At 35.2% G+C, this 23717-nt stretch overlaps 1 protein-coding gene across 1 annotated transcript; it reads left to right on the forward strand.

The window, feature by feature from the left end:
* Positions 1–424: 424 nt before the first annotated feature.
* Positions 425–23562, forward strand: LOC100244213 (long chain acyl-CoA synthetase 6, peroxisomal). The gene is made up of 23 exons (XM_002277900.4): positions 425–782; positions 5975–6035; positions 6128–6205; positions 6348–6419; positions 6502–6583; positions 6780–6885; positions 6998–7074; positions 7449–7493; positions 7610–7696; positions 8688–8777; positions 8908–8987; positions 9067–9160; positions 18608–18696; positions 18791–18879; positions 20273–20402; positions 20525–20643; positions 21161–21284; positions 21375–21461; positions 21655–21758; positions 21831–21916; positions 22769–22855; positions 22983–23069; positions 23167–23562. The coding sequence occupies exons 1-23, from the start codon at positions 662–664 to the stop codon at positions 23263–23265; spliced, it is 2094 nt and encodes a 697-aa protein (XP_002277936.1). The 5' UTR covers positions 425–661; the 3' UTR covers positions 23266–23562.
* Positions 23563–23717: the final 155 nt, after the last annotated feature.

Raw genomic sequence — 23717 nt, forward strand, 5'->3', positions numbered from 1 at the left:
TGGTTATGACCATTTTCTATTCATAGAAAATACAAGTGTTGACAATCAGCCTGACAAATATTGAATATGAGGTTAATTTCAGAAAATTGTTTAACCTATATATTTAAAATATCCCAAAAAATAAATTTTATAAATATAATAAATTTATATAAATTCTAATAGATGAAATTCAAAATTAATAATAATTAGATGTATTCACGTTCGAGTTTGAATAAAATTAATCTTAAAATTAAAATTTTTCTTGGGTAGGTATAAAAAGGGTATCATGGTATCGTGTTGGGATTGGTTTTTTTGTTTCTAGGTCATCTCGAAAGGGAGAAAGAAAGAAGTAAACAAGCCTTCCTATTGTGGGATGGTCAAAGAACGTGGCGCTGTCAAAGAGCACTACAGCATCCCATCGGTAGCTCCAGAATTCAAACAGAGTTTTTGTCATAATAATAATGTAATTAATGGTTTTAATGATAAAGATAACTACATATCCAAATCACTGAAAACGCCAAATAAGGAGACGCCTATCTCAACCATATATGCCATGATCTTCCTTGGCTAGCGTGCCAATCCATTTCCTTCTCTCTCTAAATTTCCCGAGACACAAACAGAGGCGTGTGCGCCTTGCTTCACTTCACTACCAACCAAGAGATCGTCTTTCCCGGATAATTCCATGGAGTCTGCACCACAACGTCGCCTGACGGCTATACAGACACAACTCATCGCCACCGCCGGCGACGACCGCTCGCATTCACAGCTCCTTACCAATCAAACCGCCGGCGAGTTCGTTTCCGGTAATATCCCGGTTTCTCCATTTAGATTTCTCTTTCTGTGTCTCGAGTTGTTGCTTCTATATGTGAAGGTCCGCTTTATATGCCATGTTTGGTGAATAGTACGTTATGTTGTCTCCAGTGATGCTATTGGTTTGGTATAATGCTAGGGTTTTAGGGGTGGGTCAATCCTGATCTCATTGGTTGGGTCGTGCGTATGAAAAACTAGTACTGTAGATATTGGTAATCATTGGTTGGGCTATGGCGACTATTTTAGAGTTTTTGGGAACCGATTGAACCAAGATTGATGTTATTGGGGGGAGGGCAGGACGAATGCGTGGCTGGAAGAGAAAAAGTTAGGGGCAATAATAGATGGAGCACTTCACTTTTCCCTGATAGGCTAAGGGGCAACTTTGCCTTTATGGTGGGATGTTCTTATGTCTTATATTTTGTTCAGGGAGGTAAAATGCGGGGTTTTCGTAGTGTACTCATCTTTTGTAACTCGATTAGGGCTTATTTGACATATTTGACTATTACAGGATTGGACTCCATCTTTACCTTTCTTTGGGTAATCCTCCACCATAGGAAAAGTAACTTCTTAGGAACGGTACACTCTAAAGCAGGAGAGTTTGTTTATTGGTTCACTCTCTCTTGTGTACGGTAGAGATGATGACAACTGAGGGGGACAAATGTAAAATATATGACAAGAACATGTTGTGTTAGAGGGATTAATATAATTCGTAAGGAGTCTAATGTGAAATTTGCAATATTAAGAGGTTTTGGTGGTTGATTCTCCATAGCTTTTAGTTAGGTATTACAAGGACCTATAGAAATCTGTTACCACATGAATTTTATCTCGAGGGTTAAGTCTTCATTATAGTGTAGTCTGTTACCATTTATTGTTTTCTTGTTAGTAGATGGTCGAGTTGGAAGGCAGGGTTCTCAATGAAAAAGAAATGGATACCTTTACTCTTAGACATATCTTATCTTTTTTTTCATTGTAATGTTTTAGATTGGAACAGACCATTCCTTGTGCAATGACAACAATAATGCCTTGGGCTGGCAGTCATCAATAGGGGGGCTTTGAGTCTCAAAAATGGCCTCCTTGTGCAACACTGCTAGAGTTGGGATCATATCCAACTCGCCTTTCCCAATCACCACTTAATGGCCCTTTATGTTTTAGATTAGATGTTATATGTTCATAATGATGGTAAACAACCATTTCCTCAATATGTTTGGGCATAACTTAGGGTACTTCTTCTGGATCTGTGGTTCATGAAGTTAAGTGGAGATCTACCAGTGAGAAATGATGTGTTGGGGAAGTTGCAGATACTGGTAGATCCTTTAATATGATCATACAAATGGACTTTAGTGAACGTTTCAGGGAATTGGGTCTTACAGGGATACATGAGGGTGAATAAGTCTTGTACTGGTCACTGTTACAGGGGAGTGGCAGTTTTTCTTCATATTCCTCAGCACATTGCATGGGAATGGGAAAGAGTGAAATCGGGAACTTAGGATAAATTGTCTGCATTTGATTAACTTCTTTTTCTGACATCCTTCATTCTTTATTTTTAATTTTTAATAACTTTAGATTGACTTCTTTATCTGGGTCCATTTGGGAGTTATTCTTCAAGGGTTAGAAGCGCTCCCTAATGTTTGGAAGCATTTTCTTTACAAAAATTATGTGTTTGGCAAAAATTTAATTCAATTTTTTTTTATGTGTAAAATGAGAGTATTGTATAAAAAGAGTGTGAAAATGAGTGCAGCGAAGTACATTAGACATATATAATGATCATCAAAAAGCGTAAACAAAAAGTAAAAGGGACAATAAAAACTACTTCCTCACTTAATAAAAATCCAACCAATCAACAAAGTCAATTAAGAACATTGGGCCTTCATCTATAGACAACTTGGTCCAAGATAGCAAATTACAAAAAAAAAAAAAAAAAGCTTTTTAGCCTTTGGTAAGAAAGTTCTCTGTTTTTAAACAATCTTCTATTCGTCTCCTTTTAATTTTTCTAAAAAAGGCACAAATGAGTTGCTTCCCACACTTTTTTTAGTTTCTTCACAACAAAGGAACCATACCATCTTAAGAAGGCCTTTCTAATGAAGGAAGATAACACCTAAGACACGTCAAAAAGAGAAAATAATAGCTGCCGCAAAACCTTCGTCTTGCCACAATGAAGAAGGATGTGATCAATTGATTCCTCATAGATATCGCAAAGGAAACATTTATTAGCCAATGTCCAACCTCTTCTTTGAAGTTCATCCAAGGTCAAAATTTTTTCCACAAAGACAAAGAAAATAAGGAAGCTAGATAAAGTGCTCTGGATTAGAGTGAGTCTTATCTTTTGCAAATATATTGCCTTTTCCACATTGCCAATCTTTTACAAACCTCAATTCCTCCTTATTCCAAATTGCAAGTATTATAAGGGCACCTAAGGAAAGAAGAGGTTGGACATTGACTAATAGAGGTTGGACATAGGCCGCGAGTATTAGCTAATGACCTTCTTCCATTTGCATTAGCCGTTTTGAGAAAGAAATTAGTATTTCTATCGCCTTCCTTTAACCATGCCTCCCTTGATTTCTACCTCTAAGAAGTTTCTTGCATAAGAGCCCATTTACGATACTCCGCCCTTGCTTCCAACCTCGCATCCACCTCTTCTTGAGATAAAGCACTTGTTCTCCCCTTAGAATCCTAGAAACCCACTTAGGGAAGAACCAATTCCTTTCTAACTATAACATTACCAAAATCCTCTTTGTTGCAACTTTTCAAATTAGACTTTAAAGCGTTCAATTTCATTGCCAAGATGAAACTATAAGGTCCCCCTTAAAGCTGAACCCCAACCACCATCTCTTTAGAATATCTTTGAAAGCCCTTTTCCTTAAGCCACATATTTTGAATCTAAATGGAGCAAAACTTCTCCTCAACTCTATCTCCATCTAACAAAATGGGGCGAATGATCCAATACAGGTTTGGGTAAGATATATTGCACTACCCCATTGAAATGACATTCCCACCTCTCTAACACCAAAAAGTGGTCTAATCTTTATTGGGATTGATTATTCAAGCACAACAACCCAACCCCCCCCCCCCCGGCAACACACACCCCCCAAATAAAAGGGCCTTGAAGACAACCTACTGACTTTATTGCTCTTCCTTGGAAATTTGACAATCTTAAAATCTTTTGCAATGCACCAATGGTCATTCTACAATTCCCTAATCAACCCAAACTTAGCCCCGAAGGCCGCTTTATCCTTCCTTAGAGATGGACCATACATCCTTGTGAAAATCCAAAAAACAGTCATCACAATTTTTAAAATGACCCGATATCGAGCACTCACCATCTTCCATGCAAACCATTTGTAACACCCTATTGTCCCAAAAACCAAGACCCTGCTTGTAGCACCCATTGAGTTCACTACACCCTAATCCAAGAATCTTCCCATTCCTGAGCTTTGCACCAAGCTAGTTGACGTATTTTGGATTGTTTCCTATAAACAGACCAAGTATGCTCTCTGCAATTTAGTCAAAGACTTTATAATCATCCTTTTAGCATTGTCATTAGCCTATTTCACATTCCAATATAAAATTTTTAATTTCATTTGTGACTTGATGAGATAACCCAATCTTCTCTACTCAATCATTCCTTTGTTCCTGCTCCATTCTAGTTCATTAAACACTCTAGCTTCTTAAGCTCTCTTTCAAATCTTGAAAATACAAATTTATTTCTTCTTCTATGATACACTCAATACCCTTATAAATGTATTGTATGTCCCCGATATGAATAAAAATTTGGTTAGTGGGGATTTGCTTGGCAAACCGGGTATCAAAGTGGCGTTTGAATCCGGTAAGCTAATTTTATCCAAATCGGGGAACTTTGTGGGAAAGGGGTATTCTTGTGATGGGATGATCAAACTTTGTACCAATGACAATATCAATAAAATGACGTCTACTTCCGCTTATATGTGTGATTCAAATTCTTTATTTTTGTGGCATAATAGGCTTGCACATGTTGGTTTAAGCACTATTAAAAGGATTGTGAAATGTGGTTTGATTGCTTGTGATACCAAGAAATTTGAAAAGTGTGAAATATGTGTTAAATCAAAGATGATTAAAAAGCCTTTTCATAGTGTTGAGAGATCATCTAATTTGTTTGATTTAATACATAGTGATCTTTGTGAACTTAATGGCATGTTAACAAGAGGTAGAGTTCTTTGAGAATTTGTTGAGTGATAGCAATTCTCAAGTACCTACTAGTGTTGGAGAGTCTCTAGAGGAGACACCTTCAAAGGTTGTTGAGCAACCCATTGTGCCTTGGAAAAGCCAAAGAGCTAGAAAAGAGAAAGTGTTGGGATCGGATGAGATTGACTCTCAAAGCAAACCTAATCCAAGAAGAAAAACCTTTGCTTCTCTTCAAGATTTTTCCTATCAGCTTCCTTCAATCTCCTCTATTGAGATTTCAAAGGACTTGGATTCCATTGCAAACCAACTCCTACCTCCTCCCATCAAATTTTAAAATTACTTCTAAAAATCTAGAGAATCACTTGAAATAATATTTGAATTAGCATAATGTAAGTGCTTCTTCCAAAATCACTTTTTTTGTTATGTATTCCACTACCAGAAACACTTTGAAAACACTTTTTGGTTTATATCCAAACCTTAACTAATTTTCTATAGAAGTGTTTTTGATAGAAATGTTACCTGTAGAAGTGTTGTCTACCAACATAAGTGTTAAGGCTAAAAGCGCTTTTATGAGAATCAGTGCCAAAAAAGCCTTGATGTTATTTAACAGTTCACTTTTCATAGGCTTATGGTTATGTAAGTCAAGCAGTTTAGCAGTTGGAGTGCTTTATGGGAAATGATATAAACAGCATGGAGTGTATATTTTGTTCATTGTTTCCTTAGTCAGTGGTCTAGCCTGCTTTAGATTCATGAAGGGGCTTAATTATGAACGTTATGAAGTGATTTTGTTGTTAATTACTTTTCAATTTTTGCTGCTATACCTGAGAAGTTATCAGAGATTTTTTCTGTTTCTGGGTGAGAATCTTTTTTACAGTAATGCACTGTTTGCCTCTATTGATTAATCAATCCATTTTAGTCCTGGCAGCTTTTTAGCTTTCCACTTTTTGTATGCCATTTGTTTCTCTTCATGTTTATGTTATATGTTCATGCATTAATTTGCTGAATTTGTGGCATTAATTCTGAGCAGAGCAGGGCTATAGTGTGGTGCTTCCAGAGAAATTGGAGACAGGAAAGTGGAATGTCTACAGGTAGGAATTTTCCTCTTTTGTTTTGTTTTGTGTTTTTTTCCCCCACTTGGTCATTCATTCTCAACTTGTTAAGATTTCATTTTCCTTGGCAGATCTGCACAGTCTCCTTTGAGGCTTGTGAGTAGATTCCCTGATCATCCTGAAATTGGTACATTGCATGATAATTTTGTGTGAGTATCGCTCTGTTTATTTGGCTAAATTACAACTGAGTTTTGTTACAATTGTCAATGCTAGTTTTTATATTTGACTGCCCATGTATTTTTTGCATTTAGAAAATTATCTAAATTATTTCTTCCAACATTTTGAGGATAGGCACTCAGTTGAGACCTTCCGTGATTACAAGTATTTGGGTACACGAATTCGAGTTGATGGAACAGTTGGAGAGTAAGTTGCTCATCTGAATAACTTTGCTATTTCATCATTGAAGTTCCCTTATTCATTTGCATTCATTGCCTACACTTTCAAGGTACAAATGGATGACATATGGAGAAGCAGGTACTGCTCGATCAGCAATTGGTTCTGGTTTAATATACTATGGAATACCGAAAGTGAGTTGTCCAAATTCTAAATTAAGTTTGAACATTGTCATGCACTCTTAATTTTGTTCTTGGATTGGACTTATGTTTTTCTAAAATGTTTTGTGAAAACATCTACTCAAGATTTTCAAATCCATTCTTTCTTAACATTTGGTTATCCATTGATTTTCCTTTTTTTTTTTTTAAATTTTCTTTAATGCTGTAACAGGGATCTTGTGTTGGCCTATATTTTATCAACAGACCTGAGTGGCTCATTGTTGATCATGCCTGCTCTGCATTTTCATATGTATCAGTTCCTTTATATGACACTCTTGGTTCGTAATTGGTTATTGTATAAAACTTTATCGGACTTTTGCCTAGCTTGGCCAAACCACTGCTACAAATCTACTAAAGCTTAACAAAGCCTTGATAATTGTTGCTCTGCAGGTCCAGATGCTGTCAAGTATATTGTAAATCACGCTGTCTTACAAGCTATATTTTGTGTGCCACAAACGTTAAACTCTGTGAGCTCATTTTTCTTTTTTTTATGGATGTATTTTAACATTAAGAAATGCATATTGAGCTCAGGGTCAAGTATCATTCATGTCATTAAGAATTTGTCTTTCTATTCTTAATTCTGTTAGTCTAGGAAGTTGGTTAGATCCTCGTCAATTTCTACCTTGCTTACTGTAGCCACGTTGAATGTGGAGTTGATGAATGAATGAAATATGGAGCTAATACTTAGATCATATCAAGAACTAAAAATCATTCTTCTTATTCTGCTTCACTAATTGATTAATATCATATGTTACTTCTTTGTTTCTTCTCATGAGAATCTGGTTTATAATTCTTAATGTGCTTTGCTATTTATTTTTGTCTTCTTTCTTGGAATTTGCAGTTGCTGAGCTTCTTGTCTGAGATCCCATCCGTACGTTTAATAGTGGTATAAAAGGCTATATCTGATCTTTCTTAATTGAATGTCTGGATAAGCTAACATTGGCTTTAGTGCTAATGTATGGTTTTCATGAAAGTTCGTTATCTGCTTTCCTTTTTACACAGGTAGTTGGAGGAATAGACGATCAAATGCCATCACTTCCATCAACAACTGGAGTTGAGGTTGTATCATATTCAAAACTACTCAATCAGGTAATTGCATGCTCCTTCTCTGTTCCTCTCCTGCCTCTTTGATTGTTTGTTTGTTTTTCTCCTGTGGAGGGTTGGTCCTCTCCATATTGAACTCCTATCCCTTGCCACCTACACAGGCCTCAGGAATATAATGACATGATCTTTCCTTAAGACAAATCCTTAATGTTTTTCTGCATCACTACAATGAGAATTGATATAGTAAAAATCCTTCATTCGAAAGGAGGATTATGGGGAATGGGATTAGGTTTTATGTTGTGATTTGGTAATTTTGTTGTTATTGTGTTATCCTTTGCTGTTTAAGGGAGCATTTGGATTAGGTTTATGCTGTGATTTGGTAATTTGTTGTTGTTTTATTGTCCTTTGTCATTTAAGAAGGCATAAAGTGTAATATTTCCATTTTCACCTGCATCTTTCCATCACAGATGATTTTGTAATTTCATGTGATTATCCTTTGTTTATTTGCTGGTAGTGATGTATGAATATATGTATGTGGCATTAGTTTCTTGGAGCATGGTGACATCTCTATGTTATCGAAAGCTGCTTGATGTTATGCATGAACTGATGCCTTTATTTTTATTTTATTTTAACCCTCAGTTCTTAAGCGTTGCAGCTTGTTTAACCCTAGTTGTTCTCTCTGTCTGGTATATTGAATTCCATTGCATACATGCACCCTCATGACCCAAGTTCCTGTTAATTGATTTTGGAGAGTTGTGCATACCTTGTGTCAAAATGTCATGTCATGTTCATACCACAAATAATAGCACTGGTTTTTTGGTTGATTATGATCTTCATGTCTCATACTTCTATTGAACATAAGCTGCTCTTAGCCCATCTAGGTATCACATTCTTTTACACTTCTTATCAATGTTCTGTTTCAAGATTATATAATGATATTGCAAATCCTTTTTTTTTTTTTTTAATTATAAATTAAATTAAATTATTTTCTCACAGTAATCTAATGGTTTCCTTATTTTACAATGGTTCCTTTTAGGGTCGCAGTCGTCCCCAACCTTTTTGCCCCCCAAAGCCTGATGATGTTGCAACCATTTGCTATACAAGTGGTACAACTGGGACACCTAAGGTATACTTTAGTTCCTGTGAACTTCAGTTTTCTGATCATGAAGCTCAAGTATTCCCCAAGAATGACATGACTGTCTATGTAATTAAATAAAGTTATTTATTTATTTATATTTTTTGGTGACTATGGTAAGGGAGCTGTACTGTCCCATGGAAACTTGATTGCTAATGTTGCTGGGGCCACTCTTTCCGTCAAATTTTACCCCTCAGATGTGTGAGTCCTATTAATATGCAATTGTTGTGCATTATGTTCTGTCTTTCTGTCTTATCTGAATTACCTGTTATTCTTTCAGTTACATATCATATCTTCCTTTGGCACACATCTATGAACGGGCCAACCAGGTCATGACAGCATATTTTGGAGTTGCAGTTGGATTCTACCAGGGAGTAAGATACTTAACATTTCTTATTTAATTCAAGTCTATGAAATTTACTAAATTTTTTACCATTCCAATTCATGGTGCAATCTAAGCAATTTCCATTCCAATTCTTGGTGCAATCTATGCATCTCTGACCTGGGAAGTGAAGTGTAGACATGTTTATCTTGATTTGACTTTATCTGGTATCCCTTTTCCCAACAACTTAGTCTGTTGGGGTAAGCTGGAATCTGACTTGGTGTCATATCAAACTTCTGATTCACTGAGGTCTTGGGTCAGACCTCTCCAAGAACCTTTGTTTGTTCCCTCATTTGTTTATCTGTTTGCATGCCTGCCTCTCCATGTGTGGGTGTAGGGGTGGCTGGGTTGTAGTGCCGTAGTGTCACCATCAGCCTGTGTACCAAAGGAAAAAAATAAGAAAAAGGAAAAGGAAAAAATGTAAACATAGAGAAGGGAGCGGATTTTTCTAAGGTACTATGCAAAATATAATTCATTATGATCATAATTTTGTTTCCAAAAGTGAAAGGAAGGTATTCCCGACTTGGTGGTGGTTCATTTGTTTGTCGTTCCTTAAAATGTATAAAGTTCATTACTTCTCAATGGAACACAATGCTGTGAGTTCTTCCCTTTTTCTATTCATATTCTTGCTAAAGTTGTTGAAATGTGATCGATGTGATATATCTGATGTAGGATAACATAAGCACCCTTTTTCACGTAGAAGAGAAATTGACTGAGAAAGGAGTTAGATGAGAGAAGAAGAAATTAGATGAGAAATTATGAGAGGAGAATGGCTATAAGAAAGGTCTAGATTCAGAAGATAAAGGGATGAGATCAATAGGTTGACGAGGAGAATGATCATAAATGATCTCAAATATTTACCAAATTGTTATAGGCAAACTCTATTGATGGCAACATCGAATCCCAATTACCTTGTTTCTCTCTGACAAGACTCTTAAGCAAGTCTTCTAAGCTACATTTAACAACCTCACTTTGACCATTGGTTTGAGGATGACAAGCTAGGAGAATTTCATATGTGCCAAAAATTCTTTGAAGTGTATTCCAAAAATAATTAACAAATTTGATATCTTTATCTGATGCTAATAATTTGGTTAAACATGAGGCTTCAATTGTTTTACTACAAGGGATAACATGTGTTATCTTAAAAAACCTGGCTACCACAACAAAAATAGAATTATGCCCTTGATTTGATTTTGGTAACCCCAAGAACAAAATCCATACTAATGTTGCTTTAAGGGGTGCTATACCAAGGTGTCTACAATGTATTGTGTCTCTTCTTTGTCTTAGCTTGCTGACAAGTCAACACTATGACTCAATTTTGATCATTCTCAACTTGGATCTCAAATCTTCAAAGCTGGTTCTAGAAAGCACCTTGGTAAGGATGCATGTTGTTTGGAGAGCTCTTGGAGTGTAAACCAATGAAATTTTCCCATTCTCTATCTTCTCCTTAGTAAAATGATGATCTATTTCCACATGCTTTGTCTAATCATGATGAATGGGGTTCTTAGCAATACTTATGGTAGCTTGATTGTACAAAACATCTTTATAGAATCTTTTACTAGAATTTTCAGCTTGTTTGGGAGTCTTTTTAACCACATTCCTTCACAGATTCCATGTGTCATAGCTCTAAATTCTGCTTCTACGCTGCCCTGAGCTACAACAAACTGTTTTTTGCTTTGCCATGTAACCAAATTCCCCCATATATAGTTGCAATTTCTTAAAGTTGATCTTCTATCAGTTATGGATCCAATCCAATTTGCATTTGAAAAAACCTTAATGTTTCTCTTTTGTGTTCTTTTGAAAAAGAGTCCCTTTCTTGGAGTCATTTTGAAATATCTTAGAATATGATACACAACTTTCATATGTTGCTTTGTTAGATTGTTCATGAATTAGCTAATACATTGACTGTAAAAACAATGTCTGGTCTTGTGTGTGAGAGATTGATGAGTTTGTCCACAAATCTTTGACATCTTCCTTTATTCATCGGTCTGGTTTGGTTTGGTTAGGCTATCTATAGGGCGTAGTTGTTGGTTTTTGTGTCTTCGCTTCTTTCTTTTTGGGTGTTTTGGTTGCTTTGTATACATCATGTATGCTTTCTTCTCTCTTTAATACATTTTTCACTTACCAATAAAAAAAAAATCCCCCTTTATTCACCATAGCACTTTGATAGTTTCTAGTTTAGTAGTGTAGTCCATAAGTGTGTTTGCATGTTTACAATCAAACATCCCAATCTCCTTTGGTAGTTTGGCCCATTCAATTTGTGTCCAATAATGAAAAGAGGAGCACCATCTAATCCTCCATGTTGCTTGGAATAGGAGCTTCTTGAGTGGAGTCCTTGGTGGCCATTCCGTATTTGGTCATGAACACATTGAATGGTTTAAATTCTGCTCTGATACCATGAAGAAATTTGAGGGAGAAAATAATGTTTTTTTTTTTCAAATTGATTATAGTATAAGTATTTATACACGATGTTACCCTTGAAAAGAAATCTAATCCCTGGTTTTTAGGAGAGAATATCTCACAATTGTAAATTCGCATGAATAATGAATATCTCACAACTGTATCTCATAACTGTAAATTCACATGAATATCTCACAGTTGTATCACTCAGTTGTAACACAGTTGGAATCTCACAGCTGTAACACAACCATCAATTCCTAATTAATCCGAATTTCCACACTATTTAACTTCCAAATCAAGAAATCTCAAATAAAGATGAGAAAACTACATAGCTTATACCATCTAAACAAGTAGCCATCACAAATTATAGAATCAACGTGATCTCAACGATGACCATTTTGAATTTATCGGAAAAGGACATCAAAATCAAGACAATTAAGGGCTTGTTTGCAAATGTTTTCGAAAACAATTGTTTAGAACAGTTCTCTAATGTTTACTTAAACAAAAGTTTGTGTTAGGAAATTGAGGCTAATCCAAACTATGGTAATCATCCTAAGAGGGGGGGGGGGGGGGGGGGGTAAATAGGGTGATGGTCTCTTTTTCACAAATTTAAACTATGCAAAAATAAGAGACAATTATATGCAAATATATAATAAACACAATTGCATATAATTTAAAAGAGTTAGGGAAGAGAGAGTGCAAACATGAGAGTTTATAGTGGTTCAACACTTCCTTACCTACGTCCACTCTCCTCAACCTCCTAACCGAGTGAGGGTTCCACTATCTTGAAGCTTCAACCAAGCTTCCAATCTCTTTACAATTGGATTATGCTTCTAATTCACCATCTTGGACTTTTGGCTCCAAGCACCCTTTACACTTCTTAAGAGTTATCCCACTCTTGAACAACCTCTGAAGTGATACCCCTCACTTGAGAAAATTCCTCTCAAAGGTATACAAAGATTGATCTCACAAAAATCCTAGTAATAGAACTTTAGGCTCAAAGATACAAGAAAAACTAGGATTGAATGGTGCACTCAAGATATGCAAGTTATGAAACAATGGTGTACTCAAAAACACTGTTCTAAGGCTCAAATATATTCAAGAATGATTTGGGAAGGTTAAGCTTATGAAACAATGAAGATTGGAGCCTTTTTATAGAAGAAAAAAGTCAAACTAGCAGTTGGGGGTTCGACCGGTCGAGCTGAGGGTCGACCGGTCGAGCTGAGGGTCGACCGGTTGACTAGCCGTTAGGAAAAGTGACCGTTGGTCCTCAACCGGTTGAGGTTCAACCTTGACCGGGAAGAGAAGGCCACTGGGAGAGAAAGAAACTTTTTGGCCTCCTTTAACCGGTCCTCGACCGGACGAGCACAATCGGTCGACCGGTTGAGCCATTTTTTTGGCTCAACACTCAATCTTTTTCAACTTAAAACCTTTTAACACAAGTTTGAAAATCATTTAACACAAGGTTTTAGTTGAAAACATGAAATCATCAAATTCTTAAGATATTTAAAACAATATTACTCTTAGATGATTTTGGTGCATAAATAAAGAATGAAATGCATGAAAGTCTTAGTGCACCAACAACCTTACAAAGAGATCTTAAGAAGTTTTGGTCTTGAAAAACTCTTCTCTTTGAGGTGGTCTTCTTCTTCATGATTTCTCCTTGACTTGATTTGTCTTTGGATTGCCACTTTGGAAGTCGTCTTGCCTAATCACACTTAAAATATGATCATTAGTTCTAAACCTTGTTTTGTTATCATCAAAATCAAGATTAACCAAACCTTGATTTCACAATCTCTCCCTTTTTTATGATGACAAAACCAAGGTTGCTAAAAAGCTCCCCCTCAATATATGCTCCTTTGAATTTAGAAAATATTCAAGTTTAGAAACTTCAAGGAGTATATTAAGGATGCTCAAAATGATATAATTAAACATAAATAACATAAAGAGCAATTTAGCAATTTGGCAAGACATTATTATTAAATATGATGCATACAAATATAACCAAAAAAACACATAACATCAATATGAATAGGATTGCTAAAACAATATTTGAAATATCTTCCCAAGTTAGCAACCTACCATTACTTCTCCCCCTTTTTGTCATCAACAAAAAGTTTCAATAAAACATATAAGGGGAATCACATGTTTATCAAAAGTTTAAAAAATAAACAATAAGCATGATATGATTTCTCATGAAAATGAATCTCCCCCTTTTTCATTTGAGAATAGTTTCCAAATAAAAGATTGCTCATCTTTAGAGCATTCCCAATTTAAAGCATGATTTGGAAAAATATATATGGGAGAACATATGCATTTAAAAAGATATATAATATGCATTGAATAACATATTTAGGGCATACAAGCATATGATCATTTAATTTTACATAGGTATATATAAAAAATCTTCTTTTTAAATCCAAAACCTTGGTTTAACAGATATGCCAATTTTATCAAAGTGATACCAAAAGTTATATTATCAAAAGATATACCAAGTGTTAGCAAAATGATACCAATTGCAAATTTAGCTTTAAAAGGGATACCATTACCAATATTATCAATGCATTTCTTCCAAGGTAAGCATATCCTCCTTTTTGCATGGATCCCTACAAAACAAATTTAGTAACTTTTGGTACCCATATCCTTTTGGGTCCTAGAGGGTTAGTCTTTCTTCCCTTTGGAATCCAAAGTAATTTAGAGTTTTGAAGAACATGAGGAGATTTTCTTAAGGGACAAATATTACTAATGTGACCTCATTTTTCACAAAAATTGCAAATAGTTGAAGGTGAAAAACTAGAGGCTTCCTTTTAAAAAAAAATGAATTTTTTTTTTTTGAAAAGCTTATAGGCTAGCCTCCTTTTATTAAAAATTGCATTTTTGATTTGCCAAAATCATATCAAAGGTCTTTTGGCCATTTGAGAATTTTTAACTCCTCATTTTCCTTTTCAAAAGAGATTTTTGCCTTTTCAATATTTTCAAAATTTTCATTATGCTCATTGAGCTCATTTTGAAGACAAGAATTCTTTTTCTTGAGAGAAATATTTTTGAAAACAAGTTTTTCAATATCAAAATATAATTCTTGAAGTGCATCTTGAATTTCAAAATGGTTGGAGTTGGAGTTTACCTCATCACTTTCACTTTCACTTTCTTCCTCTTCATCATCATTTGTTATAGCCATAAAGGCTATACTTTTCTCATTTTCTTCAACTCTTCGATGATTGTACAACTCTATCTCATAAGTCATGAGTGACCCAATGAGTTCTTCAAGTGAGAACTTGGTGAGATCCTTTGCTTCTTGAATAGCCGTCACTTTTGTTTCCCATTTATTTGGTAGAGACCTTAAGATCTTCATGACTTTCTCTACTTCGGTGTAGGTCTTTCCCAAGGCTTCTAGTTCATTCACAATCACAAGAAACCTAGAAAACATCTCAACAATAGATTCAAAATCCTTTATAGAAAATAATTCATAATCATGCATAAGGATATTGATTTTAGACTCTTGAACTTGGTCGTTTCCCTCATAAGTGACTTCTAATAGTTTCCAAATTTCTTTAGCCGACTTACAATGCCAAATACGATTAAATTCATTTCTATCAATAGCACAATGTAAGATAAAAACAGCTTTGACATTTAATTGAACTTTCTTTCTATCAAGTTCATCCCATTCATGCTTAAGTTTTGGAACCATCACTCCATTTTCTAATTTTGAAGGAATGTGGGGACCATCTTCAATGACATCCCATAAATCAAGATTAGTAGATTGGATAAACCAAGTCATTTTGGTTTTCCAATAGGGATAATCGGTTCCCGTGAAAAGTGGAGGTCGGGTGGTTGAAAAACTTTCAAGTTGGGATGAGGTTGATGGAATAGCCATTACTTCTTAGACAGTTAAGTCTTAACAAGAAGCCTTGCTCTGATACCAGTTTGTTTGGAAACTTAAAATGTTCTCAATCTTTTTTATGTGTTTTCAAATATTTCTTAAAAACAAATTTTATTTGTGATACTTTATTTTCAATCATTTTCAATATTTATACAATTATTTTTTAAGACAGTTCTAAAAAAAACAAGTAAAACAATTAAATCATGTTATTAGAAAACACTATATTTTTATAATAAGTTCTCAAAAAAATTACCGAATGTGTTTTCAAATTTGGTAAATAGTTCCCAAATAGGCTCCAAGATACCCATATTTCATTCTCTCAAATTCAACCACATGGACACTCGTAGCTTTTAAAATGGCCACTTCACGGCATCAACACCTTTATTCTCAATTCCCGCATGATGGTGTGGAGAACAAATGTGTATTCTTGAAGAAACTCTTATCCCTTACTATGATTGGCTCTCAACTTACTTTGAGAACTAAGATACCTTAATGCTTGATGGTCAAAGTACAACACAAACTCTTAAGGTACTAGATCATACTTCCAATGACGAAGTGCTTGCAAAACAACATAGAACTTTTTATGATAAATGGAATACCTCTATTTAGTCTCATTGGGTTTCTTACTAAAGTATACAAGATGCCCTTCTTGACTTCAGACACCACCTATGCCAACCCCTTATGCGTCACCTGCCACCTCAAAGACTTTTGAAAAAGTTGGATTGCTTAAGTAGGTGCTTTAGTCATTTGTCATTTTAAAAGCTCTTTAAAAATTTGGATGACTAAGACTATGTTGAATAGAACTGTTTTCAATAGTCTTAGCCCTTGTGCTGTCCTAGTCTTGCTCACCCTTACCATGACAATGGTGACACTATGTTAGAACCACTAGATTGAAGAGTACTTGAAATGGACTCTCCACCCTTATCGTTGCTTACTCCCCTGACTAGTGTTTTTACTGCCATGTGAAGTGATTTGAGTGACTTTAACACTGCTAGTATCTCTGTGGTTGTCTCCGACCCTAGCTAGAGATAATCCTTGTGAACAATAAGACTTCCTAGTTTGAGAAATCCTAAGATCTGTCTCTAAAGCCTTGTGATAGGCTTCTTCTAAAGTGTTTTTACTTCTCTTTTAATTTGTGGTCTCAATCCATTGATAAATTTTGCCAGAGTTACCCAAGATTCCTCCCTTGCATTGAAGCCTCTTAGAATGAGCTAAGTAGTCTTTGACATTGGAAGATAATTGCTTGAGGTTAATTTCACATTTCAGGCCAAAAGGTGATTGGTTCTTCACCTAATCACACTAGGTTAGATGTGACACTTTGCCAATATTGCTTTACAGAGCCAACAAGTTTCATTCTGGTGAAGTAAATGTGTTGGGTGTCCTACATATCATTAAAAGCAATCCTCAAGATTTGCTAATCGTTCATCATAACTAGGGGCATCTACTTGAACCTTCTTGGTTGTATTCACTTGAATTATCATTGTGGCTGTCATGAATGGGTCATTCTCACCCATGTCTCCTAGTCCATCATGAGGGTCATTATTGATTGTGTAATTTTGGGCTCTACTTCCCCTTATAGTTTTTCTAAGGTTCTCTTATTGTGCATTTATCAGTGTGGTTAAGAGACCTTAGCATGACCATGGACTCTCAAAAGGAATAAGATTTGGTTCATTGGTAGGCATTCCAAAATGAGAGTCTACACTATTTTTGTTCTAAGGTGTAGAAACTGGGTGACTCAAACTGATGTCTTTGGTTAGACATACCCAAATTGACTTGTAATTAGGAGAATTGCCTAGCCTTCTCAGAATGAAATTCAATCAATTCAGAACAAAATTCTGTTTGAAAGTCATTACAGAGTTGTCTATAGAATTCTGTTGAAGCAAATTGGGTCATGGAGATGACTCAAGGACCCTGAATGAAGAAAGCATAAAAAAAATAAATCATGAGATAGGTGTATAAGGATTTTTTTTTTCCTTTTTAAAAAAAAAATTAAAGTAAGGGTGCGAATGAAAAGAAAATTAAAGGGTTTGATTTGAAGAATGAGAGCTTTAAACTAGCTCACAACCAGATCTCAAGATGGGCCGACAAATTATTGACTTTCCAAGTAATAAAAATATTAGTCAACTTCAATGAGAGAATGCATACCTTATCAATTCTACAATTAATCTCTAGCGTAAACTTCTTATGATGGCTTTTTTTTTCCTTTTATTATGATGGCCTTTTTTTTTTTTGATGGATTTATTTGCTTTAATACCAAATTGTTGTAGGACAATGGAAGCACTTTATTTATTTATTTTTATTTTTGTTCTTTTAAATATAGAAGTGAAATTAGCTAAGAAAGGAGTTAGACTAGAAGAGAAGAAATTATGAGAAATTATGAGAGAATAAGAAGAGAGAAAAGACATATTTTCTAGATATTTTTCAAAAGTAATAGTAGTCTACATTGTTATAAATTAGCCTCAATTATAAGTAATTGAAGATACAAATCCTAAAGGAAGTACCATTTTAATACTAGTTGAAATATTGAACTAAAGTGATAAGAATTGGAACTAAACTTGAAATGAGCAATTTTAATTCCCTTCATTATGCTGTTTTGCTTTCAATCTGAGGTGGAAAGTCCCTTTTATATAGACAAAAAAGAGACATACTAAAAGGTGCCTAAGAAAAAACGAGTCAGAACCCTGGTAAACAAGAGTATATTGAGAGTGCCAAAAGGCTAAAATCATAACAAAAATTAAAGGCCCCAACATGGTCTAACCCAGAACAGTTGAGAGAATCTTAAAAAGGGAGCTTTACCGACCCCAAAACAGCCCCAAGGTAATCCAAACAAAACTTCAGGAAAGATTCTTTGGGGGCCTGATCCAAGCACTCGAGATCTTCAAATACAAATAGTTATGGGTAGTGCATGCTGATTAAGTGAACTGGTATTTTTACTTATGATTATTTTGTCTCTTTCTTTCCCTATTGTTTTATTATGGACATAACTGATCCTTTATGCCATGGGTACTTATCTTCACAACATTTATTTTAAATGCATGTCATTTTTTAACTCAGATTTACTATCATATTCATTATGGTAAAGTAGAGAATCTTTTCTTCTTTATTTTTGTTCTTTGAAGAGCCGAGATAGGTATTTATGTTTTTGAAACCTTTGTATAGGACAATTTGAAACTAATGGATGATATGGCTGCTTTAAGACCAACTATATTCTGCAGTGTTCCTCGACTGTACAATAGAATCTATGCTGGGTAATAATTCTCTGGTGTTCTTTTATAATTTATTCATGTGATTGTAACTCATATGAGCATTAAATATTTTGATTGGTTGCTTTGCTTGTTGCAGCATTACAAATGCTGTAAAGACATCTGGTGTTTTAAGGGAGAGGCTGTTCAATGCTGCATACAATGCTAAGAAGAGAGCAATATTGAGTGGTAAAATATACTATCAATTAGATTTTTGTCACATTTTTGCACGTGGTCGCCTTTTGGGTCTCGCTTGCTAGACTGTCATACTTAAAACATGGATATTCTCCCTCCATCATAACTAATTGTTAATAAAACTGTATTATTTATACTGAAGTTTCGGAAGGTTCATCCTTTCGTGCTTCCATAAGTGTGAGTTTGCCTTTGAGTATTAGATTTAAGTATCATATGATCTTTGACTTGTATAGATTAATAATATGGTTAAAATGAAAGGTACAGATGAATAGCCATGGAAAGATTGTTGTGGAGAGAAAGAGAGCATTTTCAGTTTTTTTATTGCATAACAAGTGATGGGGCTATGCTTCTAAGGGCTTCTTTTTCTTCTTTCTTCTTTCACAATTTGATGAACCTGATCATGAACAATATTGTTGATTATACTTGAGGTCTTAGGGATGCTGGAGGCACTCAGAAAAATAATATTCAACAATCAGTTCATGTTGCATGTTTGGATTTTAACAAGCACTAGCATTGTGTATGAAAGTTGCTTTAATTCTCATTTGTGCTATATCCTTCATGAAAAAACCATATTCCCACATGGTCTAACCTTGCCTCAAATTGTTGCAGAACTTAGTGATGTTTGTTCTTCTATTCCTTTGAACAGATGTAAGAGAAGTTGTACAAAAAATTCCTTTAAATTAGCATAAAACATCAGAATATTTGGAAAAGATTTCTGATGAAACAAGTTTTAGTAGCCACCTTATGGACTCCAAGATCAGCTTGTTTGAAGATGTAACTGGCTGAAACATAAGCTTTTAACTTGGAAAATGATTTTGATGTGACATGTAGGTTACTGGCTTTTGAAACTCTGATTATGGTGAATATATAGAAGTTAAATAACTGGAAAAGGATTTGCATGGATAATGAATTTCAACATTTATAAATTTCTTTTAAGGTTTGGAAGCCTAGAACTTCTTGCTTCAAAAGCAATGAAGGTCCAGAAAAACAATTTTCTTTAGAGCTTTCGAAAACTGTTCCAGTATCCTTTACATTTCCGAGTACTCATTGCTGAATGAGCTTCTGTGGTACTGTTCACCTCACTCTTTCCCATGGAAAAACTTGATTATTCTGTGCTATGTGCCTGTGCCTAGCAGATGGGTTGGAGTGTGGATGTGTTTGTAAGTTGGGTTGATGTTTGTTATAGCTATAAACCTGTGATTCTGGGTTATATGTGTAGTATTGGTGCATTTTAAAGATTGTATCATTGTTTTGTTGATCTGATTATGGCTCCAAAGCTGATTCTGCCACTTTTTCTTGCTCCTACCACCAGATGCTTGCTTCTTTTTATTTTTATTTATTTTTATTCTTTTGTCTTTATTGGTTATGTTATATATTATTGTTTCAGGTAAGAATCCATCTCCCATGTGGGACAGATTGGTATTTAATAAAATAAAAGAAAAGCTTGGAGGCCGAGTTCGATTTATGGTTTCGGGTGCCTCACCCTTGTCTCCTGATGTCATGGAATTTTTGAGGATGTAAGTTCATTGTTTTTCTTCTCCCAAATATTGAATGCTTGCTATTAGAATGTAAGGACCCAATGCATATATTGTTAATTTCCTTGTTTTGGGCTCAATAATGAGTTGGGATTACTTAACAGCTGCTTTGGGGGTCGAATAACCGAAGGATATGGAATGACTGAAACTTCTTGTGTAATAAGCTCAATGGATGAGAGTGACAACCTAACCGGTCATGTTGGATCACCTAATCCAGCTTGTGGTGAGTCATCGATATTGGTTGTTGGGGTGGTTGGTATTCCTATCATGATCAGGCATGATATTGATAATCTGACAAAATATATCCACCTGGATTTAGACAAAATTAAGAACCTGGCTGAAGTTTGATAAGTGCATTAGATCATTTTGGATTGTATCGCCTTTCCATCTGGTTTCTTTCTGTTAATAACCATCCACATACTCTTTTCATGTGTGTATTCTACCTGCTTTGCCCTCATTTTTTATTGTAATTAATGCGGTCAAGGGATATTGGTAGCTTACAGGTGAGTTAAAACACTTCTGGATTTGATATAGCTAGGTGGAAGTGCCCCAAAAAATAAGTTTGAAATGGTTGTCTTATCATTGGTCTTTATGTTGGAGATCTCAATTGATTTCATTTATAAAGATAGAATAAAGTTGAAACAAGAAAAATGTGGCTCCTGAGTACAACAATTTTCTTTCCATTGTGGTCTGTGCTGCTCTATTTTGGGATAAATTTATGTTAATTTGTCCTCTTTCAGAAGTGAAGCTTGTGGATGTTCCGGAAATGAACTACACATCTGAGGATCAGCCCTATCCTCGTGGTGAAATCTGTGTTCGGGGTCCCATTCTTTTTCTAGGTTACCATAAAGATGAAGTGCAGACGTACCCACCTTGCCTGTTCTGCTGGTTCTTTTGAATGTTGTGCATTTTGTCAAAATTGGATACATCTGATTATGTGATCAAATTGAACAGGAGAGAGGTAATTGATGAAGATGGATGGCTTCATACGGGAGACATAGGTTTATGGTTACCTGGAGGTCGCCTAAAGATCATTGATAGGTAAAGACCATATCATTTTTGTTGACAGTTCTTAGACGAATTAATAATGACTCCTCTCTAGTTTTGGATGACTCAATTGACTGTATGTTCATATCTTGGTCCTGTGATTTTGTTATTGATATAATCGACTATAATTACATACTTCATTACCTGTGCATTTCTTAGCTTTGTATTAAAAGTTGTTATATGACAGGAAGAAGAACATTTTTAAGTTGGCACAAGGAGAGTACATAGCTCCAGAGAAAATTGAGAATGTATATGCTAAATGCAAATTTGTTGCCCAGTGCTTTGTATATGGTAAGAAAAATGAGATTTTACAAATCTCTCTTTCATCTTTTGCCTGCTGACTGCTTATTTCTCTGATGATAGGTGACAGCATGAACTCATCTTTGGTTGCTATAGTGTCAGTGGACCCAGATGTTTTAAAAGCATGGGCTGCATCTGAAGGCATCCAGGTGATTTCTTAGCTTGGTTTATTCAGTGTCACAAACAAGAAAGTGACAATCCTCATCAGATTTTTATTTTTTATTTTATTTTTTATTATTATTATTTTTTATTTTATCTGCTTGCATTCTGAGTTTAAAAGATATGCTTGGAAAATTGACAGACTTCATATTGCTGCAGCAGTTGAAGTTCAGATGACTTGTTTTTGCCTGTATAGTTGCATTCTTGGTGCTCTCTGGGCATATCTTGTTGATATTTAAGTGAATATGGTTCTTAGATACAGAGAAGAACATGCTCACTTGAGTCTACTTCAAGGATCTGCAATTGATTCCTTGCACCAGATAGTATATATTTGTTTTCAAATGTATTGATCTAGTTATCTTGTCATTAATCATTATGGCCTCTTCCCTGATTTGCATTTGTTTGCTCCATTTATTCTGAATTCTCTAATCAAGACCATTGGAACAATAGCTTGCAAGGAAATAATGTCACAGACAATGTGCCCTACTCTGTGTGTGTGTGTGTTGTATTATATTCCTTTTAGTTAAGATGCATTTCAATCCTGAACTATGATTACAAAGAAATGATCATCACTTCATCAAGAATTTCAACCCTTTCTTGTTTCAATCAGAATATTTTAGAACATGATCTCTTTTTGCACTTAAGAAGGGTGACATGTCCCAAATTTTCAAGCCACATTCCAGATATATGAAGGCTGACTTATGGATTTTTCTTTTTTGATTTTTGTTTCTGTTGTGTGCATATTGTTGCTTTTCTGTTTCTAAGTAGAACAAGGGTGTTGACTGTTTGATTGAAACCCATTTGACCAATTTTTTTATGGTTCTGTGGTAATGTGACTGCAGTATCAAGATTTAGGACAACTGTGCAATGACCCAAGAGTGAGGGCTGCTGTCCTGGCTGACATGGATGTTGTTGGTAGGGAAGCTAAGGTAATCTATCTCATCTCTCATAAGAAAAGAAACATTTTTGTCTGAACAAAAATGTTAAAACCAGATCTTCTAGTTTCACAATGTGCAGTTCTTTTCTTCTATTTATTTTATGTACATTTCACTGCAGTTGAGAGGTTTTGAATTTGCCAAAGCTGTGACTTTGGTGCTTGAACCATTTACCATGGACAATGATCTGCTTACTCCAACATTCAAGGCAAGTGTTCAATTTAAAAATCTGAGAAAATAAAACCAGAGCAGACACAATAAAATGGCAGGCTCTTACTGCATTATCTTCTTTCATGTTCTTCCAGATCAAGAGACCTCAAGCAAAGGCATACTTTGCAAATGCAATATCTAACATGTATGCTGAGCTCTCTACATCCGATCCCTCCCCTCAGAGCAAGTTGTGAACTATGTTAACAAAATGCTGTATCAATGCTGAGCATTTCAGACCTGGGATTCATGCAACCTCCCACTTGATAATAAGATTACTGGGGTGGCAACATAGTAAATGGCTTGGAACATCCTCATGTGGAAGGTATCTGATCTTCTACTCCCGCTTTTAACTTTTTCCTCTGTTTCCTAATAAGTTCATTGTGGATATTATAGCTAATAAACCACACCTGATTGCTCAGTTCATCTATGCTTATATTCATTGTTGTATTCTCAAATAATGTATCAGTAATGAAGCTGAAGATGAATTTCAAGGTGTTGGTATTTCATTATTTATGAGCATAACTGTGAATCATCTTGCATGATGATTAGTTCTTGAGGACCAATTGTTATAGATAGCCCCTGCATGAGTGGACATAACTGTGAAATTAGAGTTTATAATTCTAGGAACAGGTGGATCTATGGAAGG

Source organism: Vitis vinifera, chromosome 5, assembly GCF_030704535.1.
Source record: "Vitis vinifera cultivar Pinot Noir 40024 chromosome 5, ASM3070453v1".
NCBI classification, from domain to species: Eukaryota; Viridiplantae; Streptophyta; class Magnoliopsida; order Vitales; family Vitaceae; genus Vitis; species Vitis vinifera.

Bases quoted from the DNA above. Each gene is read 5' to 3' on its own strand.
- LOC100244213 (XM_002277900.4), top strand. From the start codon at position 662: ATGGAGTCTGCACCACAACGTCGCCTGACGGCTATACAGACACAACTC. The intron at 6,036-6,127 runs GTAGGAATTTTC...TTTCCTTGGCAG, and splicing joins GGAAAGTGGAATGTCTACAG to ATCTGCACAGTCTCCTTTGA. The intron at 6,886-6,997 runs GTTCGTAATTGG...GTTGCTCTGCAG, and splicing joins TCCTTTATATGACACTCTTG to GTCCAGATGCTGTCAAGTAT.